General features: G+C 41.9%; 1 protein-coding gene across 4 annotated transcripts in view; it reads left to right on the forward strand.

The window, feature by feature from the left end:
* Positions 1 to 3450: 3450 nt before the first annotated feature.
* The window catches only part of HACE1 (HECT domain and ankyrin repeat containing E3 ubiquitin protein ligase 1), a 91957-nt gene continuing 76218 nt past the window's right edge, over positions 3451 to 19189 (forward strand). For all 4 annotated transcript variants that reach the window (XM_070418011.1, XM_070418012.1, XM_070418013.1 and 1 more), the window contains exons 1-5: positions 3451 to 3676; positions 6179 to 6233; positions 7616 to 7705; positions 8358 to 8462; positions 15366 to 15441. In XM_070418011.1, the coding sequence (XP_070274112.1) occupies positions 3601 to 3676; positions 6179 to 6233; positions 7616 to 7705; positions 8358 to 8462; positions 15366 to 15441 (402 nt within the window). In that variant the 5' untranslated portion in view covers positions 3451 to 3600. The remainder of the gene's footprint in view (positions 3677 to 6178; positions 6234 to 7615; positions 7706 to 8357; positions 8463 to 15365; positions 15442 to 19189) is intronic.

Below are 19189 nucleotides of genomic sequence, written 5' to 3' on the forward strand. Positions count from 1 at the left end.
GTGGTTCTGGGTGATATCTGTTCCGTCTTTTAGTTGTATTTTTGAAGTGGTTGTTTGCGGCAGCAGTCTCCGGTGTTTACCTATGCCGCCATCTTGGTTCTCTCCAGACTCAGCCTTGATAAGACTCTCCGGACTCTGTAATCTAATGATTGGGGCTAGAGACACAGCATGTGCACATATGTAGAGAAAAACAAAATAATATGTGTTCATCAGTAAGCCCACTGCACCAAAGTGGAGGAAAGACAGACTCAAATGTACACTGTGCTAAATTTGAGTGTCTCAAACCTAGCTTTATGAGCAATAGATGACTTAATTTAAAATTATTGTCTTCCTCCATGAAAATTTATTGAAAAGTTTTAACAATTTTTGAACAAGCTTTTCTCCTTTAAAAGAACTTACTCCTGACTACCATTACTTTTGGAGTCATTTTTAACTCTTACCCATCTAGAATCTAGATTCTGCATCCTGTCAATCCATAGTACTCACATCTATCATTTTTCTTCACTCCCACCACAATACTGTGTTTTGTTTCCACTTACATGGATAGTGACCTCGTCACTCATTTAGTTGTTGCCACTCTCTTGTTCTACCATTTCATTATGCTCCTCACTGCTTGTGGAACTGGCTTCAAGCTCCTAAGCAGGGATTCAAGGCTAACTGAAATCTGTCTAACACATGTTAGTTAGCCTTAATTATACAATCTATACTAATAATAGAGGAATATTATTATTATTGTCTGGGACTCCATCACAGTAATGACCGAACAGCAGGATGCATGGGGCAACAGGCTGGCAGGATGGTTAGTGAGGGATGACCAAACAACTGAACAGCAGGCTGCATTGGGCAACCAGGCCGGCAGGAGGAGGGGGCAGTTAAGGGCAACCAGGCCAGCAGGGGGGCAGTTGAGGGTGACCAGGCAGGCAGGGGGGGCAGTTGGGGGCAACCAGGCCAGTGGGGGGGCAGTTGGGGGCAACCAGGCCAGCAGGGAGGCAGTTGGGGGTGACCAGGCTGGCGGGGGGGGGGCAGTGAGAGGTAACCAGGCTAGCAGGAGAGGTTGTTGGGGGTGACCAGGCCAGCAGAGGGGGGTAGTTGGGGGCAACCAGGCCAGCAGGGGAGGCAGTTAGGGGCGACCAGGTTGGCAGGGGGACAGTAAGGGGAGACTAGGGTGGTGGTGGTGGGGCAGTTAGGGGCAACCAGGCCAGCAGGGGTGGGGGGCAGCTGGGGGCGACCAGGTCGGTGCGGGGGGGCAGTTGGGGGCGACCAGGCCAGCAGGCAGGTGAGCAGTTAGGAGCCAGTGGTCCTGGATTGTGAGAGGGATGTCCAAATGCCGGTTTAGGCCCGATCCTGGCAGTCGGACATCCCCTGAGGGGTCCCGGATTAGAGAGGGTGCAGGCTGGGCTGAGGGGGCCTCCTTGGCCCCCCCCCCCCCCATGCACGAATTTCATGTACTGGGCCTCTAGTTATTCATAAGCCTCAGCTAAATCAGCTATGAATGCGCAAGTATCTGTTATTATTTGCTTTTAATCAGTTGTCCTGCTTGTTTCTATTCACCATATATTAACTTGACCTCCTTTCATGCATGAAATTTTCCTTGATTCTATTCCCTCCCTACAATATAGTGATGATACTCTCCCTCGTATCCCCAGGGTTTTTGGCACAACTTGAAGGACTTTCCACACCTTTCTATGTATTGCTATCATATTGGTACATGTCTTCACTTTCTTTCCTAAAGTTGAACTGCTTTAGAGTAAAAAAAGTCTTCTTTATTGTCCTTCTACCCTGCACCTTTTACATAAATATTTGTTTGCATTGAATTTGGGACTAAGTCAATGATGATAGAATGAACTCACCATTATCTTTTATCTAACCCAAGTTGAATGTTTAAAAAAGGCAGAATTTTACTGAAATGGGGAAAAAACCCCTCCATTAATCCATGTGGGTGAATATGAACCTGGCTAACACCGCTTACAATTAAATGATAAGGGGGTATTTTCTTTTCTTGGATATAACCAGTGCCAAAATGTAAGAGAGAAACAAAGAGCTTGGACTTTCACAGCTTCTTCCTCAGAGAGGCAAAGTTTTTCCTGCAATGAATGGGCACAGGTATGTTGATAATGTATGTTGGCTGGTCCAGAGGAAGAAAGTTAGTCTTACTTGCCCATCCAGGCTATGTGGGGGCAGATGGTGGCTGGCACAGGTACACCTTGCTGTGCCATCCTAAATCAGTTCCAATCTGCAGCCACCAGTCACTCGTGCCAGTGGTGCAACAGGCTCAGTGTAGACTTCCTAACCAGTTGGTTCAGATGAGATCTAACCAACCAGTCTGGCAACAAGGTGGAGAGGTCACAACTTCCAAGGAATGCCAGATGGTATGGGACAGTCTGGGCCATGCCCAACCCATTACAATCTGGTTTCAACTAGAAATGCTCCAACCTTTCTTGGCCTTCCAGTACCACTCATAAAGTCAAGTTGCCCACTGCTGGACAGAAGCTAGCACCTCAGTCCCTGTTATCACCACCACTACCTAGGCCAGTGGTTCTCAACCTTCCTAATGCCGCGATCCTTTAATACAGTTCCTCATGTTGTGGTGACCCTCAATTTCATTGTTACAAATTGGACATAATTAAAGCATAGTGATTAATCACAAAACAATATGTAATTATATATGTTTTCCGATGGTCTTAGGCGACCCCTGTGAAAAGGTCGTTCGACCCCCAGGTTGAGAACCGCTGACCTAGGCTGTTGCTCTACATAAATCGTGCACACCAAGCCTAAAGTTTGTGTGCAGGGGCAGGAGTCCCCAATAGCCTCCAAGGTGGGCTTCACTCCCATCCTGGTCATTGTTCGCCGCAGGAGCAGAGGATGCTGGAAGAATGTTACAGAATGCTACTGCAGATAGTCATTTATAAATTCTGCCACATGATGCCTCTGAAATTGCTCTGCTCCAAGGTATATGAAGCTGCAGTACTACTATATTCTGCGTTTGCATTTCTTTGACATTATTATTCTTTAGACTCGACATAGGAAAATTGTATATTTCAACAGTTTATGTATTTGAAAAACAAATGTACCCAAACCGAGATGATGGTTTTTATTTTAAACAGGAAAGTGATAGAATTGAAGGTCAAGGCAGCGGCTCGCGTACAACTTTGGAGAAACAGAGCTGCGGGCGCGGTGACACCCCGAAAGTCTCTCCAGGAAGTTGGGGCACGCCCAGGCACGGCATTGCTTTCCGCACACACCGCCCGGGTTTCTGCGGGGCCAGAGTGAGGAGTCACTGGTGCACCCAGCGGGGCTCCGCCCGGGTCGAGTCGCCCGGCTCGGAACTACGGTTCCCAGAAGGCTGTGCGAGCCGAGGAGGGAAGGGCCGAGGCGGCCGGAAGAGCACCAGAGGCGACGGTGCTGGGTGTTCCCTCGGTGGTCTGTCCGGCTGCCCCCGCGGTCCGGACGGAGAACGCGGCCCCGCGCAGTCCTCTCAGTCCCGGGCGCTGGCCGGGGCAAGCCGGCGCCTCCGCCCGCAGGACGGGGCGGGGCGGGATGTAGGGCGCGGGGCACGGAGGCCGCCGGAGCGGCTGGAGGAGCGCGGAGGGTCCCCCGAGGATGGAGAGAGCGATGGAGCAACTCAACCGCCTGACTCGCTCGCTGCGCCGCGCTCGCACCGTGGAGCTGCCCGACGGTGAGCGGGGCCGCTCGGCTGGGAGCTGGGGGCGCCGGGGCGGGGGCGGGGGCGGGTGCGGAGCGCGGGCTGGAGGGGTCGGTGGGAAACTCACCGAAAGCTGACAAACGCCCACGTTTGCTTTCTGAGCTGGGAGGGGCCGGACTGGGACCCCCGAGCGCCCGGCGCCCGCCGCTCCCGCCGGGGCAGGTGGGGTTTGCGGGAAGCGCTGGGCTGTGCGGGTCCTACGGGTGGAGGAAGCAGAAGAGACCGGATCTCCAGGCGGGTGGCGGGGACCGGGTCCCAGAAACATCCCGCTGTGGTCATCTCACGGCCGCTGCTGGCTGGGGAGGCAGGGATGCTCCCCGGACAGTGCTGTTTACTTGAGGCTGCCGGGGGCGGTTCGGCAGCCTTTACTGTTTGAAAGCGTGGAGCACTGTTGTATTTTGACAAAAGATAAATAAGGTGGCACATGCCAAACTTCTACTCTTAAAATACTCTATGTACTAATAGACATATTTACACTTTTCTTTAATATGCCTTTCCGTTTTCATTCTTCTTTTTTCTTTTTAATTTTTGTTTTTAATATATTTTATTGATTTTTTACAGAGGGGAAAGGAGAGGGGTAGAGAGTTAGAAGCATCTATGAGAGAGAAACATCGATGAGAGAGAAACATCGATGAGAGAGAAACATCAATCAGCTGCCTCCTGCACACCTCCTACTGGGGATGTGCCCGCAACCAAGGTACATGCCCTTGACCGGAATCGAACCCGGGACTTTTCAGTCTGCAGGCCGATGCTCTATCCACTGAGCCAAACTGGTTAGGGCCGTTTTCATTCTTTATTTGTCACACATAGGTGGGGGCTGGGGAGCTTTTACAAAGAAATAAGGCGTGATCCCTGCAGTTTAGGAATTTTAGAGAGTAGAAGGGAGAGGGAGAACGGGGAGGAGGAGAGGAGGGAGAGGGATGGAGTGAGGAAGAGAGAGAGAGAGAGAGAGAGAGAGAGAGAGAGAGAGAGAGAGAGAGAGAAAGAAAGAAAAACAAACATGGATGTGAAAGAGACACATCCATTGGTTGCCTCCCGCATGCGGCCCGACCTGGGCCAGGGATTGAACCTGTAAACCAGATACGTGCCCTTGACCAGAATGGAACCCTGGACCCTTCATTCTGTGGACTGATGCTCTATTCACGAGCAAAACTGGCCAGGGTGATATTAACGTTTTAAGGGCTAAATGGAAGTTGTCAGAGTTACTTCTTTGTAAATAACTCGCTGAAACTTACATAAGTATAATATGGCATCATTGATGTTTTCTTTTGGATCATGTTTGTGAATTTTTTTCTATAAAAGATATAAATGAAGATGCGAATAATTAAAAGTAATAAGTAAAAATAAGATTTTAATACTGTTTCATAAAAGCTTCTAAAATATTTCCTTTTGTTATAATATTGGCAAGAAGCTAGCATGTATGTTTAATGTATTTAAACTTATTTAGCATATATAGCTTTAAAATCCATATATACTTACTAGAGGCCCGGTGCACGAAAATTCATGCACTAGCGGGGTGGGGGGCCTCAGCCTGGCCTGCGCCCTCTCACAGTCCTGGACATCTGAGGGGATGTCTGCTTGATTAGCCCTGCTCTCCAGGCCTAAGTCAGCAGTCAGACATCCCTCTCGCAGTCCAGGAGCCCTGGCTCCCTGCTTGCTGCTCCTTACCCTAGGCCCGTGGTCGGCAAACTGCGGCTCGCGAGCCACATGCGGCTCTTTGGCCCCTTGAGTGTGGCTCTTCCACAAAACACCACGTGCGGGCCCGTGTACAGTGCGATTGAAACTCCGTGGCCCATGCGCAGAAGTTGTTTTCCGCCTGGGCGAGTCTATTTTGAAGAAGTACTGTTGATATTTGGCTCTGTTGACTAATGAATTTGCTGACTACTGCCCTAGGCTGGCTGCTCCTTAGCACTGCCTGGGAGGGTGGAGAGGCTCCTGTCACCACACTGCGTTCACCCTGCTTCTGGCACTCTGCTTCTGGTTGAGCAGAGCTCCCCCTGACCACCAGGGGGCAGCTCCTGCATTGAGCATCCGCCCCCTGGTGGTCAGTGCATGCCATAGCGACCACTGTTCTGCAGTCCTGTCGATTTGCATATTACCCTTTTATTATAAGGATAAGTTTCCCCAAAGTACATGTAAGTATGATAAAACATGAAGTCAATAAACACCTCTTTGGAACTAAAAGAAATTTTAGTTGTTAAAGCTACAGAAATTGTTAGGGCTCTAATTTTTCCCTCAGATCTAGAAGCTAAGAAGTTTTGTGGTGATGTAGAGGGAATGAGCATTAGAGAGGATAAGAAAATATGCATTGCAAATTTTGCAATACCTGTGGTATTCTTCACTAACCTTAACTTTTTACCTCTTCTCACTTTTTATGTGGAGTTAAGAAAATTTTAAGATAATTTTAGGTATTACCCTTTGGATAAAGTCTGAGATAAATGAATTCTTTTCTGTTTTTTTTTTTGTTTTACTCAGATAATGAAACTGCTGTTTATACATTAATGCCAATGGTTATGGCTGATCAACACAGGTGAGTTCCTATTTTACAAATTTATACTTTTTGAGAGGTATAAATTTATCTAAATGTCGTGTACTAGTATACACACATGTACGCATGCACACGTGCATGCACACACAGTTTGTTCATAGATGTTGTCCTGGGGCAAGTTATTTAACCTGTTATAATTTTCTGTCTGTGAATTAAGAAAAAAGATTTTCTGAGATCTTATGGTAAGAGATTTTCTAAATGAATAGTCAGACATTAAGTCAGGTATTTGGTTGGTCATATAAGGTACAGTTATCTGACTGTGGGATGAGGTGTTTACACTTGCAGCAGACAGCTCTGCTATGGTTAGCCATTAGATAATTTGGTGTAGTGAGAAGAAAGTGAAGGAAAACTATATTTTGAAACAAGTTTTTTGCTTTAAACCTCCTATCTGATATTATTAAAATGTGTTTTTTTTGTCTTTGATTTTCTTATTTGGACAAAATTAATATAGATGGGCTCAGGTTTCTGCAAGGGAAGCAACCAGCCCTACTCTCCTTATTTCTCAGTATTCTAGGGGAGCCCGGCCGGTGTCATTCAGTGGTTCAGTGTTGACCTATAAACCAGGAGGTCACGGTTAGATTTAGTCATGCCCTGTCCAGATTGTGGACTCCATCCTCAGTAGGGGGAATGCAGGGGGCAGCTGTTAGATGATTCTCCATCATTGATGTTTCTATCTCTCTCCCTCTCCTTTCCTCTCTGAAATCAATAAAAACATTATATATATATTAGAAGCCCGCTGCACTAAGATTCGTGCAATAGGCCTTCCTTCCCCTGGCTTCCGGCACCCGTTTTCCTCCGGCAGCCGGGACCCAGACCTTTGGTCCGGCTGCAGCGGAAAAGCCAAGCTTCAAGGCTTGGCTTCTCCCCTGCGGCCGCTTCAGTCTTCAGTCTTCGCTCAGTGCCTGCGTATGCAAATTAACCACCATCTTTGCTGGGTTAATTTGCATACTCCTCTGATTGGCTGGTGGGCTTAGCGGAATGACACCAATTTGCATGTTTCTCTTCTATTAGTGTAGATAGAATATATATATATATATATATATATATATATATATATATCTCCTAAAAAGGAAGTTATGTTTCTTAAAAAACATTCTAAGGGGAGCGGAGGACTACTTGGATAGCCTCAGAGCAGATTACACAGAATGCAGACAAGGAAACATTCAGCAATAGTTCATATGTCAGAGCAGTTGGTTTTTGGATGCCATGCTACACTTAGAAAACAGTGCCCATTTTTTTGGTTTATGAGGAATAGAATTTTTAAAATATATTGATAAGAGTAACTAAAGAGCTATTAACTCTAGATCTTTGTTTTTTAAAACTTTAAAAAAATGTATCAACTCTTTTAATATTCTTTTGTGTAGATCTGTTTCCGAACTACTATCAAATTCAAAGTTTGATGTTAATTATGCATTTGGACGTGTGAAAAGAAGCTTGCTTCACATTGCAGCAAAGTAAGATTAAAGCTATTTTGAATTGAACTCTCGTCTAGAGTAATGATCAGTAGTAGTAGGATTTGAATCAGTGTTGGCCCAGGGTAGTTATGGAGAGAAATGAGAACAGACATCTGAATGGTTCTTTATATGTTAAGGGCATAGTGTGCTATGCTTACATTCTTTACCTAAATATATTGTTAACCTCGGGATTGGACTCTAGTCTCATATCCACTGTCTTAGCTTGTTCTAGATCAAAGCAGAATATGTTAGGCACTGGGTTGTCTTTTTTAGAAATACTTAGACTCTCATTCATCGAAATTTTTCTTTTATCCAACCAATATGAGATTTTATATGCTAACTAAACATGGTCATTGGCCCTATACAGGGGTGGGCAAAAATAGGTATTCAGTTATGAGTACATGAAACAGAGTTTATTCTTGTGTTATTATTTATTAGTTATTGTATTATTTTCCATAGGAACAACTGTAAACCTACTTTTGCCCCATCCTATATTTTAAAGTAGAGGATATTTATTATTTGTGACAGAAGTCATCTTTTAGGTTAATATGGACCTCAAAAATAATGTGTTTAATAAGCTTTTGTTTTTTAATTAAGCTATATCAATTTGGCTGTGTTGAATGTATCTGATCTATTTTTAATATTGTTTTAGTTGTGGATCTGTGGAATGCTTGGTTCTGCTGTTAAAGAAAGGAGCAAATCCTAACTATCAAGATATTTCAGGCTGTACACCACTTCATTTGGCAGCTAGAAATGGGTAAATATTTCGTTTTCTTAGGTAGATTAAGTTGTATTATTATTATTCAAGGCACTCTACATTGATTTGATTTTTTCCCCCCATATTGGTCTTGGTAAGAGGGTCTTGGGTCATTATATTCAATTGTTAAATAACTATCATATTTAATAATTTATGAAATTGTTTACCGATATTTTTCTTCTTGAAAATATATTTGTTGAAGTTAATTTTTACTTGGTTTATAGCAGTGGTTCTCAACCTTCCTAATGCTGCGACCCTTTAATACAGTTCCCCATGTTGTGGTGACCCCCAATTTCATGGTTACAAATTGAACATAATTAAAGCATAGTGATTAATCACAAAAACAATATGTAATTATATATGTGTTTTCTGATGGTCTTAGGTGACCCCTGTGAAAGGGTTGTTCGACCCCCAAAGGGGTCGCGACCTACAGGTTGAGAATCACTGGTTTATAGTGACATTTTATTTTCTGAAAGGAAAGGTTTTTGCCTTAAAAGGTATCCTTTTTCCTGCTAATCTCTTGTCACAGTTTATTCCATGTTGTATTTTCCAAATTGCTTATTTAGTTAATTTTATTTATGGAATTAAATGCAGATTAAATGTTGTGTTTTTGTTCCCATTGATTTTAGAGCGAGAGAGGAAGGGAGCGAGAGACAGAGACACAGAGGGAGAAACAACGATTTTTTGTTCCACTTATTTATGCATCTGTTGGTTGTTTCTTGTATGTACCCTGCCTGTAGATCAAACCTGCATCTTTGGCGTATCCAGTTGATGTTCTAACCAACTGAGCTAACTGGCCAGGGCCAGACTAAATATTATTATATCCAGTTTATTCATAGTAACTATTTGAGAATGAGCTATACTAGATAGAGTAAGCTTTGTTTTTTATTTTATTTTTAAGGATGAAAGTTTTTTTGTTTCTTCAAAATATTTTTATTGATTTTTAGAGAGAGAGGAAGGAAGAGGAAGAGAGAGAAAAACGTTAATGTAAGAGCCGCACATCGAACGTTTCCTCCTGCACGAGCCCAGTGCATGAGACAATACCCAACCAACTGAGCACACTGGTCAGGGCATGGAGTAAGCTTTCTTGATTACTCCTGTCAGTGCCAAAACTGCTTTTCATTTTAGTTACAACAAAATGTTTCCTTAATAAATAATGTGCTTGCTAGCCCTCTTTTAAATTTTTAATTAAATCAGCATTTTTCCATTATGAAAGTATTATTTCCAAAATGTGAATATAATTTTTTTTTTTTAAAATATATTTTATTGATTTTTCACAGAGAGGAAGGGAGAGAGATAGAGAGTTAGAAACATCGATGAGAGAGAAACATCGATCAGCTGCCTCCTGCACATCTCCCACTGGGGATATGCCCGCAACCAAGGTACATGCCCTTGACCGGAATCGAACCCGGGACCTTTCAGTCCGCAGGCCGACGCTCTATCCACTGAGCCAAACCGGTTTTGGCAAAATGTGAATATAATTTTTGCCTTTTCCTGGTAACTCTGTTCATAATGATGTTATTGTGTACTGTTTTTATTTATTTATTTATTTTTTAATATATTTTATTGATTTTTTACAGAGAGGAAGGGAGAGAGATAGAGAGTTAGAAACATTGATGAGAGAGAAACATTGACCAGCTGCCTCCTGCACATCTCCTACTGGGGATGTGCCAGCAACCCAGGTACATGCCCCCGACCGGAATCGAACCTGGGACCCTTGAGTCCGCAGGCCGACGCTCTATCCACTGAGCCAAACCGGTTTTGGCATGTGTACTGTTTTTAAATCCTACTATACTTTTTATGGGTTTCTCTCCTTTTTTGTAAAAAATTTTAGATGTCACATCTCTGTCTGCATCTACCACTATTTATTACTTCTTAAAATTCTGTTTGACTGAGAAACCAGGCAAAAATGATAGGAATTATGTTCAAAATGAAAATAAGTAGTTTTTGATTGTGAGTTTGAGGACCTTATAAACATTTTTCTAATGCTATAAAACTTCTTTATGAAAGTATATTTCCATGTGTCTCTTCTTTTGTTTACTCTTGAAAATATTTTTGTTTCCTGTTCTGAACTGGGATTCTAGATAGGGATATGGGGCTAAAATTGTCTACTGCATCAATCTGAGACAAATTTTCGCATACAAGGATTAAGGTGAAACCCAAAGAACAAGAACTTCAGGGATGTCTAGGTTGGAGTGGAAAAGGCATATAGTCCTTTGACCCTATCTGGTCTTCCCCATTTTCTGATTTGGCATATGAACTAGTTTAGGTAACAGCTTATTGTTTTTTTAATACTTGGCCACATTAGGTATGTTGTAGGAGGTCACCCCCTAAATCATAGAGTAGATTATTTATTTACTTGCTGAATTAATCTCAGGTCTAGATACCTTATCCCTAGTTCTAGTAGGATAATAATAAAGGTCTGTGAAAAAGTTACATATAGAAAATATCTCAGTACTCTGTTTCAACAATCCTATCTAATAATAGACAAAGATGGTAATTGACCGTACCTTCGCTATGCCTCCCATGGGCTAATCAGCGTGATATGCAAATTAGCCGCCAACAAAGATGGGAGCTAATTTGCATATTGCAGGCAGGGCGGGACAGTGCGAGCGGCCATCCGGGCCTTGTGTGCAGCCCCGCCCCCAGCTGGGACCCCCGTGTGCCACCTAATACCTGCGCTGCCTAAGCCCCGCCCCCAGCCGGGACCCCCGTGTGCCGCCTAAGCCCCGCCCCTAGCCCAGACACCATGGCAATTAGCAGGAAAGTGCCGCCCACAGGGAGCACCCAGCAGGGCCTGACCCCGGGTGCCCTGGCGATCCAGCGATCGGTGAGCAGGAAAGTGCGGCCTGTAGGTAGCACCCAGCAAGGCCTGCTCCTGGATCGCCGGCGGCCATCCCTGAGCAGGAAAGGGCGGCCTGCAGGCAGCCCCCGTGTGTGCCTGCTCCTGGGTCGCCATGGCGATCCGTGAGAAGGAAAGCGCGGCCTGCAGGCAGCACCCCACCCTGGCCACAGCTCAAGGGAGAGTACAACACGCAGTGGAGGCCGGGAGCCTGAGAGATCAACAGAGAGGGGCACCTGCTCCAAGCCTCCAGGGTGTGGCTGGGGGCAGGCCCCCAGCAGACACACACACATACACACACACACACACACACAGCCTACTCTGAGCCTCCATTGTGGCTGTGGGCAGACCCCCAGCGGGGACACACACACAAGGCAACTGCTCCGAGCCTATGTGGCGCAGCTGGGGGCAGGACACACACACACACACACACACACACACACACACACACACAAGGGACGCCTGCTCCGAGCCTCTGCTGCCAGACTGTGGCCGTTAGTAGGACATCCACTGAGGGCTTCCGGACTGAGGGGCAGGCTGGGCTGAGGGAACCCCACCCCCCAGTGCATGAATTTTGTGCACTGGGCCTCTAGTTGTAAATGAAAGGACATATTGGTGCACAGCAGGGCCAAAGTTGTAGTAGGAAGACTTAGTCATTTAGGAGACTATTACTCCCCCCCCCTCATCTTTGTTGAGGTATAATTGACAAAATAACAAGATATTTAAAGTATACATTGTAATGATTTGATATATCTGTACATTGTGAAATGATTCCTTCCATCTAGTTAACACATTCATTCACCATCATCTCACAACTCATATATTTATCTTTCTTTTTTGCGGAGGGGTGAGAACATTTAAGTTGGAGACCATTACATTTAAAAAAAAATGTTTTTTTTAATTTCAGAGAGGAAGGGAGATTGAGAGAGAGTGAGAGAGAGAGAGAGAAACATCAGTGATGAGAGAGAATCATCCATCGGCTTTCTCCTGCAAGCCCCCTACTAGGTGTCAAGCCCACAATCTGGGCATGTACCCTGACCGGGAATTGAACGGGTGACCTCTTGTTTAATGGCTGGCGAGACCATTGCATTTAAAAAAATATATATTTTTATTGATTTTAGAAAGGGAAGAGGGAGAGAGAGAAACATCAGTGATGAGAGAGAATCATTGATCGGCTGCCTCCTGCACGCCCCCTACTGGAGGTCAAGCCTGCAACCCGGGCATGTGTCCTTGACCAGAATCAAACCCTGGACCCTTCAATTCGCAGGCTGATACTCTATCCACTGAGCCAAACCAGCTAGGGAAAGACCATTACATTTTAAAGATGAAGAAATATGAGAGATACTGCATTACTCACATGGCAGGTCAGTGAAGAGAAAAGGAATAAGAAGAGTTCATAACCCTGACATAACATCAATTTGGATGCCTTTCGTACTTAACTTTTTTTTATTATTTATTAAAAATTCCCCTATGACCTATGCTTCAATCTATACAAATTTGAACTCATAAAGAAATTATAGCAAAAAGCTATGTCTGAAAACATAAGCAGCTGCAGGAATTAACAAGTACTCAAGTTGCTTAGCAAACATTCATTGAGCTCCTCTTAAGTTGTACAATCGAACTGTGTCTTCCTGGTTCATAGGTCGACACTCAGCTACTGAGTCAGGGCAGCTGGGTTGTTCTTTTCTTATAAAAGATTTGTTCAGCCAATAAAATTTGTAGCTGTTGATTTGTAAGATTAATAATAATCTATAAAGTTTTATTGAGAATGACTAGCTATGTTTAGTATTGAGTTGATTAAAGAAATATGATATAATACATGGCATGAAGAAATTTATGATCTAATTGAGTAGTGATATATACACATGTATATTGTATGTACTAAATACTCTGTATGCCATATACTATCTATGTGAAGACTGTACTCATTTATTAATACTATATATACATAGTATAGTATATATAATATAGTACACATACACTGTTATGTATTTTTATGCACATAATTATTCAACTAGATAATAAACTTTTATGCTATGGACTATATCATATTTCCTTAATCAAAGCATATATGTATATGTATATATATGTGTATACATACACACACACACACACATGAAATGGATATTATATACACACATATGTGTGTATCACTTTATTTCCAAAGCATGAATTTTCATTTTATTATTTAATGAAGGGGACATTGAGATGAATACTGAATAGTAACTAGTAATGGATCAGGCTAAGATGAATCATTGTGAGCAAAACAAAATGGGTAGGCAGTTCAAAAGGGGAAAAGGACTTGAATAGGCATTTCTCCAAAGATATACAGATGGCTACTCAGCACATGAAAAGGTACTCACTGTCACTAATCATTAGGGAAATGCAAAACAAAACTATAATGAGTTATCATCACACTTATTAGTATGACTATCCAAGAAAAACAACAAAACAAAGCAGAAAGTAACAAGTTTTGATGAGGATGTGGAGAAATTGGAACTCTGTCCACTGTTGGTGGAAATGTAAAATGGTACAGGTGCTCTAAAAAACATTTTGGTGGTTCCTCAAAAAATTAAAACTAGAAATACCATATAATCCAACAATCCCACTTCTGGATATATACCCAATAACATTGAAAGCAGGGTCTTGAAGAAATATTTCTGTACCCATGTTCATAGCTGTTCACAATAGCTAAATTGTAAACAACCTAAATATGTATCCATTGACAGGTGAACGGGTAAGCAAAATGTGGTATGTACATATTTTGGAATATTATTCAGTCTTAAAAAGGAAGGAAATTCTGACATATGCTAAAACGTGGATAAATCACATGGACATTATGCTAAGTGTCTTTGTGACTAACATTAGGCCAGTCACAAAGAGACAAACACCTGTCTGATTCTACTTTTATGAGGGACTTATATAAGCCCAAATTTTAGAGACAGAAAGTACCATGGTGGTTGTGAGGAGCTAAGGGTAGAAAAGATGGGGAGTTATTGTTTAATGGATTTCAGTTTTCAAGATGAAAAGAGTTCTCGAGATGGATGGTGATGGTTACACAATATGAATGTACTTAATACCACTGAACTATATACTTAAAAATGGTTAATATGCTATATTTTATGTTATGTGTATTTTACTACAATAAACATGAAAAACAATGAAGTAAGTAGGGGGATGCATATACATGTATTTTATTTTGTGCTTATGTTTTTATAATTCATCTTAGTATTAACTTTTAAATATTTTATAATCATGAATGTAGGATACAACATTGAGCCATGCTTTTGCTATATATATTCATTCCTCTTTCATTAGGCTTATGTTATACTAGAGGCCCAGTGCACGAAATTTGTGCATGGGGGGCGCTGTCCCTCAGCCCAACCTGCACCTTCTCCAATCTGGGACATCCCTCTCACAATCTGGGACTGCTGGCTCCCAACCGCTCGCCTGCCTGCCTGCCTGATTTCCTCTAACCTCTTCTGCTTGCCAGCCTGATCTCCCCTTAACCACTCCCCTGCCAGCCTGATTGATGCCTAACCACTCCCTTGCCGGCCCAGTTGCCCCCAACTGCCCTTCCCTGCCAGCCCGGTCACCCCCAAGGCCCTCCCCTGCCGGCCTGGTTGCCCCCAATGGCCCTCCTCTGCTGGCCATCTTGTGGCTGTGGGCGCCACCATATTTGAGGGTGGGGCAGTCAAATTAGCATATCCCCTCCTTATTGGCTGTGGGTGCCGCCATCTTTGTGATGGTGTGATGGTCAATTAGCATATTCCCTCTTTATTAGATAGGCTTGCTAATGAAAATTACTATTTCAGATATTCAGTCAACACTAGAAATTTCTCAGCATTTTGAATGATGACTGTCCCAATGACATGAAAATCTTATTGTGCCTTTTCTTTATCCTATTATCTTTGAGTCATAGAAACAATTTTGTATATTATTTCAAATGTTATAGTGTTTATTTAAATACTGAAGATATGGATTGATACTTTATATAGCATAGTAATTGTTATTTGTTTATATTTCTAGTATCAGTTATTGGTGACTTTCTTTCTTTTTAGGCAGAAGAAATGCATGAGTAAATTATTAGAATACAGTGCTGATGTCAACATTTGTAATAATGAAGGCCTTACAGCAGTAAGTGCTAAGAATTTCTTGAGATTTTTAAAATGCTTTTTAGAAATAACATTGAAGGTGATAGTAATGCAAAGTGCAGTACAAGTGTTTTTGCAAGTTACTTCTTTGTGATAATTAAGAAGATGCAGAATGATTTGAGATATAGTTCTCAGCTATATTTATTAAGAGAAGATATGGTCCACCATATTTCTTCTTTTTTCTCCAGTTTGAATGTATGCCTTTTCATTTGTTTTGAAGTCTTATTCCCCTAGCTTTTGTTATCGATTTTCAATGACTTTCAGTGGTCCCCTACTGGGGATTGAGCCTGAAACTTGGGCATGTGCCCTGACTAGGAATTGAACTATGACCTCCTGGTTCATAGGTTGATGCTCAACCATTGAGCCACATAGGCCAGGCAGTTGTTATACTTTGATCCACATAGATATTTTAGAGGGATGGTATAGGATATTTGAAGATATTGTTGAAATAAAAAATTTTAATCAAATTGTCATTATTTATTTTATAAGTAGAGCTAAAATAGAATTTTGTGATTATTGAGAAATTGTTTTGAAGTCATGACAGAAGATGTTAAGTTTTACTTATTAAATTTTACCTCCCTATTTGTGAGGTGATAGAGATATTAATTAACTGGAAGGTGGGAATCCTTTGACAATGTATATGAAATCATCACACTGTATACTTCAAATATTTTATAATTTTATTTGTTAATTATATTTCAATAAAGCTTAATGATGTGCTAGGTATCACAGAGGATTATAAAACTATGGAACTGTCAGCAGTCCGTCCTTAGAGCACTGTCTAATATAGGTGAGATAAAGTGTCCAATATTCGCATAATGTTTATCACATTAGTTTTTTTCTGCTAATTTCTTCCACTCCTAAACTTTAAAGGAAGTAGAATAGGACATTTTTAAACATCAAATTTTAACCTAAAAGCTACTCGTGTGCATATTTAAAGGGTCATTTGATTATACCAGGCTGTTATAGAAAAAGTCTCTATTCTTTTTCTGCCTGGGATCAACCTCAGTGTTCTCTCCTGTGGGCCTGATTGGTGTGGTGTGCCTCCTTTTCTTGGATACTATTCTGGCTGCCAAGCATGTTCCTGCCTTGTCCCAGACCACCATGGTGGAGTTAATTCAGCAGTTGGGTTCATTGACCTCATTGGCTGAAGGAAGCTGGGATGGTGGAGATGTGTTGCTACAGAATTGAGTACTAGTCACCAAACATGCAGGGGAGTAAAGCCAAGCACTGCTGAGATGACGTAACCTTCAGTAGGGAGCCAAGAGCCCCAGGATTGTTTTTACAAAAGGAGAGAATCGTTGACTACATGCTTTCTAGGTTGGTCAACCTCACAAAAGACTCCTCATGTTTCTTCATTTGTTCTTTCAAAGGACAGTACTTAACTATATGCTAGGTAGGCACTTTGCTGGTGTGGGGATAGAGTAGTGAATATTTCTGACCCAGACCTTGTCATCTCCAAACATGAAAGTCAGCAGGTGTTGGTGACACATTGAAATGTCAACATAGGAGATGGAGAGCTATGGAAGAAATGGAGGGGGATCCATCCTTACCTAGGAGCATGTGAACTGAGGCCAAGGGACAATTAAACATTGGAGTGTTAAAAGTGGTGGCTAAAAGAGTGTTAAAAGAGTTCTAGCTCTGTGGAATAGATTGTTGAAGGCTTAGAAATGAAAGAGAGTATGATACATTAGAACAATGAGCTTAATGTGGTATTCAGATACCCCTGGAGCTTCATGAGTACTTCCAAAGGCTGGTGGCATGTATATTTAAGGATATCACTTTACAGATCTTCAGTTTCTATGTTTCTATGTGCTCCTAAGATGATCTGCTCAAGAGCATCCCCTGGTAGAGAGCCAGCCCTTTCCACTTTTACCTTTAAAATCACTCTTCCACCACTTGTTTTGAGCAGAATACATTTTATACTCACCCATCCTGAATATTGCCAAGACACATTGTCAAGGATGGGGTGGGGCTAGGAGTAAACAAACAAACAAAAAAAACCCAACTCAAAATATTGGTGTCTGCAAAGGCTCTATCATTCATCACCCTTAGGCTTTTTCCTGTCTTACATGCATTGCTGTTACTGGTGAAGTATTTAGACTTGAGTTGCTTTATTCTGAATTCAGCACAATTACAAAAATGATGCAATAGGTGTGTTGGAATATTTGATTGGTTTGTTACCAATACCATCTCATAACTACTATCAAAGAATTCATTGCCTCTGAGGTAAAGTTCAGTGAGAAGCAAAAGAACATCAGTAGGAAATGCTGAAGTCAGTGGTGACTCTTTTCACCCAGCTGGCAGTCAGGGTGACTTTTAATCTATCTATTTTATTCATACTTATATCTACCTATATTTACCTATATTAGGAAATGGAGGAAATGGGCAGTGACTGCTAATGGGTACAGGTTTTCTTTTTGGGGAAATGAAAGTATTCTAAAATTGATGGTGGTGATCACACAACTCTGAATATACTAAAAGTCTATAGGTTGTATACTTAAATAGGTGAATTGTATGGCATTATGCTTCAAGTAAATACACATATACCTTATGACACCCTCATCCCCCCCAAAATAAAACATTCTCTTGATCTTCCTCCCAACCTACAAAATTCTCATTCCATAGTGAGCTCCTCTCAATTATTTTTAATGGATTTAAACATTTTGTTTTCCCTGTATCTGAATGACATGCTAATATTGCTACCTTTTGAATTTTTCAGTTTTAGGCTTCACCTATTGATTTTCTGAACAATAAGATTATTGCTGTCTTTTTCAGCCTCTCATCCCATATCCCTTCATGTACAAGCACATTCCCTCAGACCCTTACAATAGAGTCACAATTTTAGTTATTTCATTTTTCAATGTTTTAGTTTTTGATTGTGTAAAAACTATTCATAGTTAGGTTAAGTTGTTTTCTATTATTACTTTTCTGTTTTATAAAGCATTTTATTTTTCATGTAGTTAAAAATTGCATTTAAAAAATTGAGGTAGTTGTAGATTCATATGCAGTTGTAAGATACAGAAAAACCCCCTGTATATTTTGCCCAGTTTCTCATTGATCACATTTTACAGGACCATAGTATAATATAATATCCTGACCAGGGTATTGACATGGATACAGTCTTACTCATTTCCTGTTTTACTTGCTTACTTGTACCCAGTTTTACCTGTGTGTATGTATGTACATATATTAAGTTTTATACAGTTTTTTTTTTAATATATATTTCTTTATTGATTTCACAGAGGAAGAGAGAGGGAGAGAGAGAGAGAAACATCAACGATGAGAGAGAATCATTGATTGGCTGCCTCCTGCACACCCCCCACTGAGGATGGAGCCCGCAACCCAGGCATGTGCCCTTGGCCGGAATCGAACCTGGGACCCCTCAGTCCGCAGGCTGACGCTCTATCCACTGAGCCAAGCCAGCCAGGGCAAGTTTTATACAGTTTTATTACCTGTGTAGATCCATGGGTCCACTACCGTAGTCAACATCCTGAACATTTCCAATTCCACAAAGATGCCTTGTGTTGCTCTTCTTTTCTAATCACACCTTTCTCCCCCTTAACTCCAAGGCCTAACCCCTGGCAACCACTAATCTATTTTTCTTTTCTGAAATGTTGTTTCAAGAATATAGACATGGAATCATAATGTGTGGAATTTTTTGAGATTGGCTTTTGTATACTCATCATATTCCTTGGAGATTGATTTAGATTTTTGTGTGTATCAATAGT

The sequence above is a fragment of the Myotis yumanensis genome, unplaced genomic scaffold (genome assembly GCF_028538775.1).
Source record: "Myotis yumanensis isolate MYYU_CA2020_CCGP unplaced genomic scaffold, mMyoYum1.0.hap1 SCAF_6, whole genome shotgun sequence".
NCBI classification, from domain to species: domain Eukaryota; kingdom Metazoa; phylum Chordata; class Mammalia; order Chiroptera; family Vespertilionidae; genus Myotis; species Myotis yumanensis.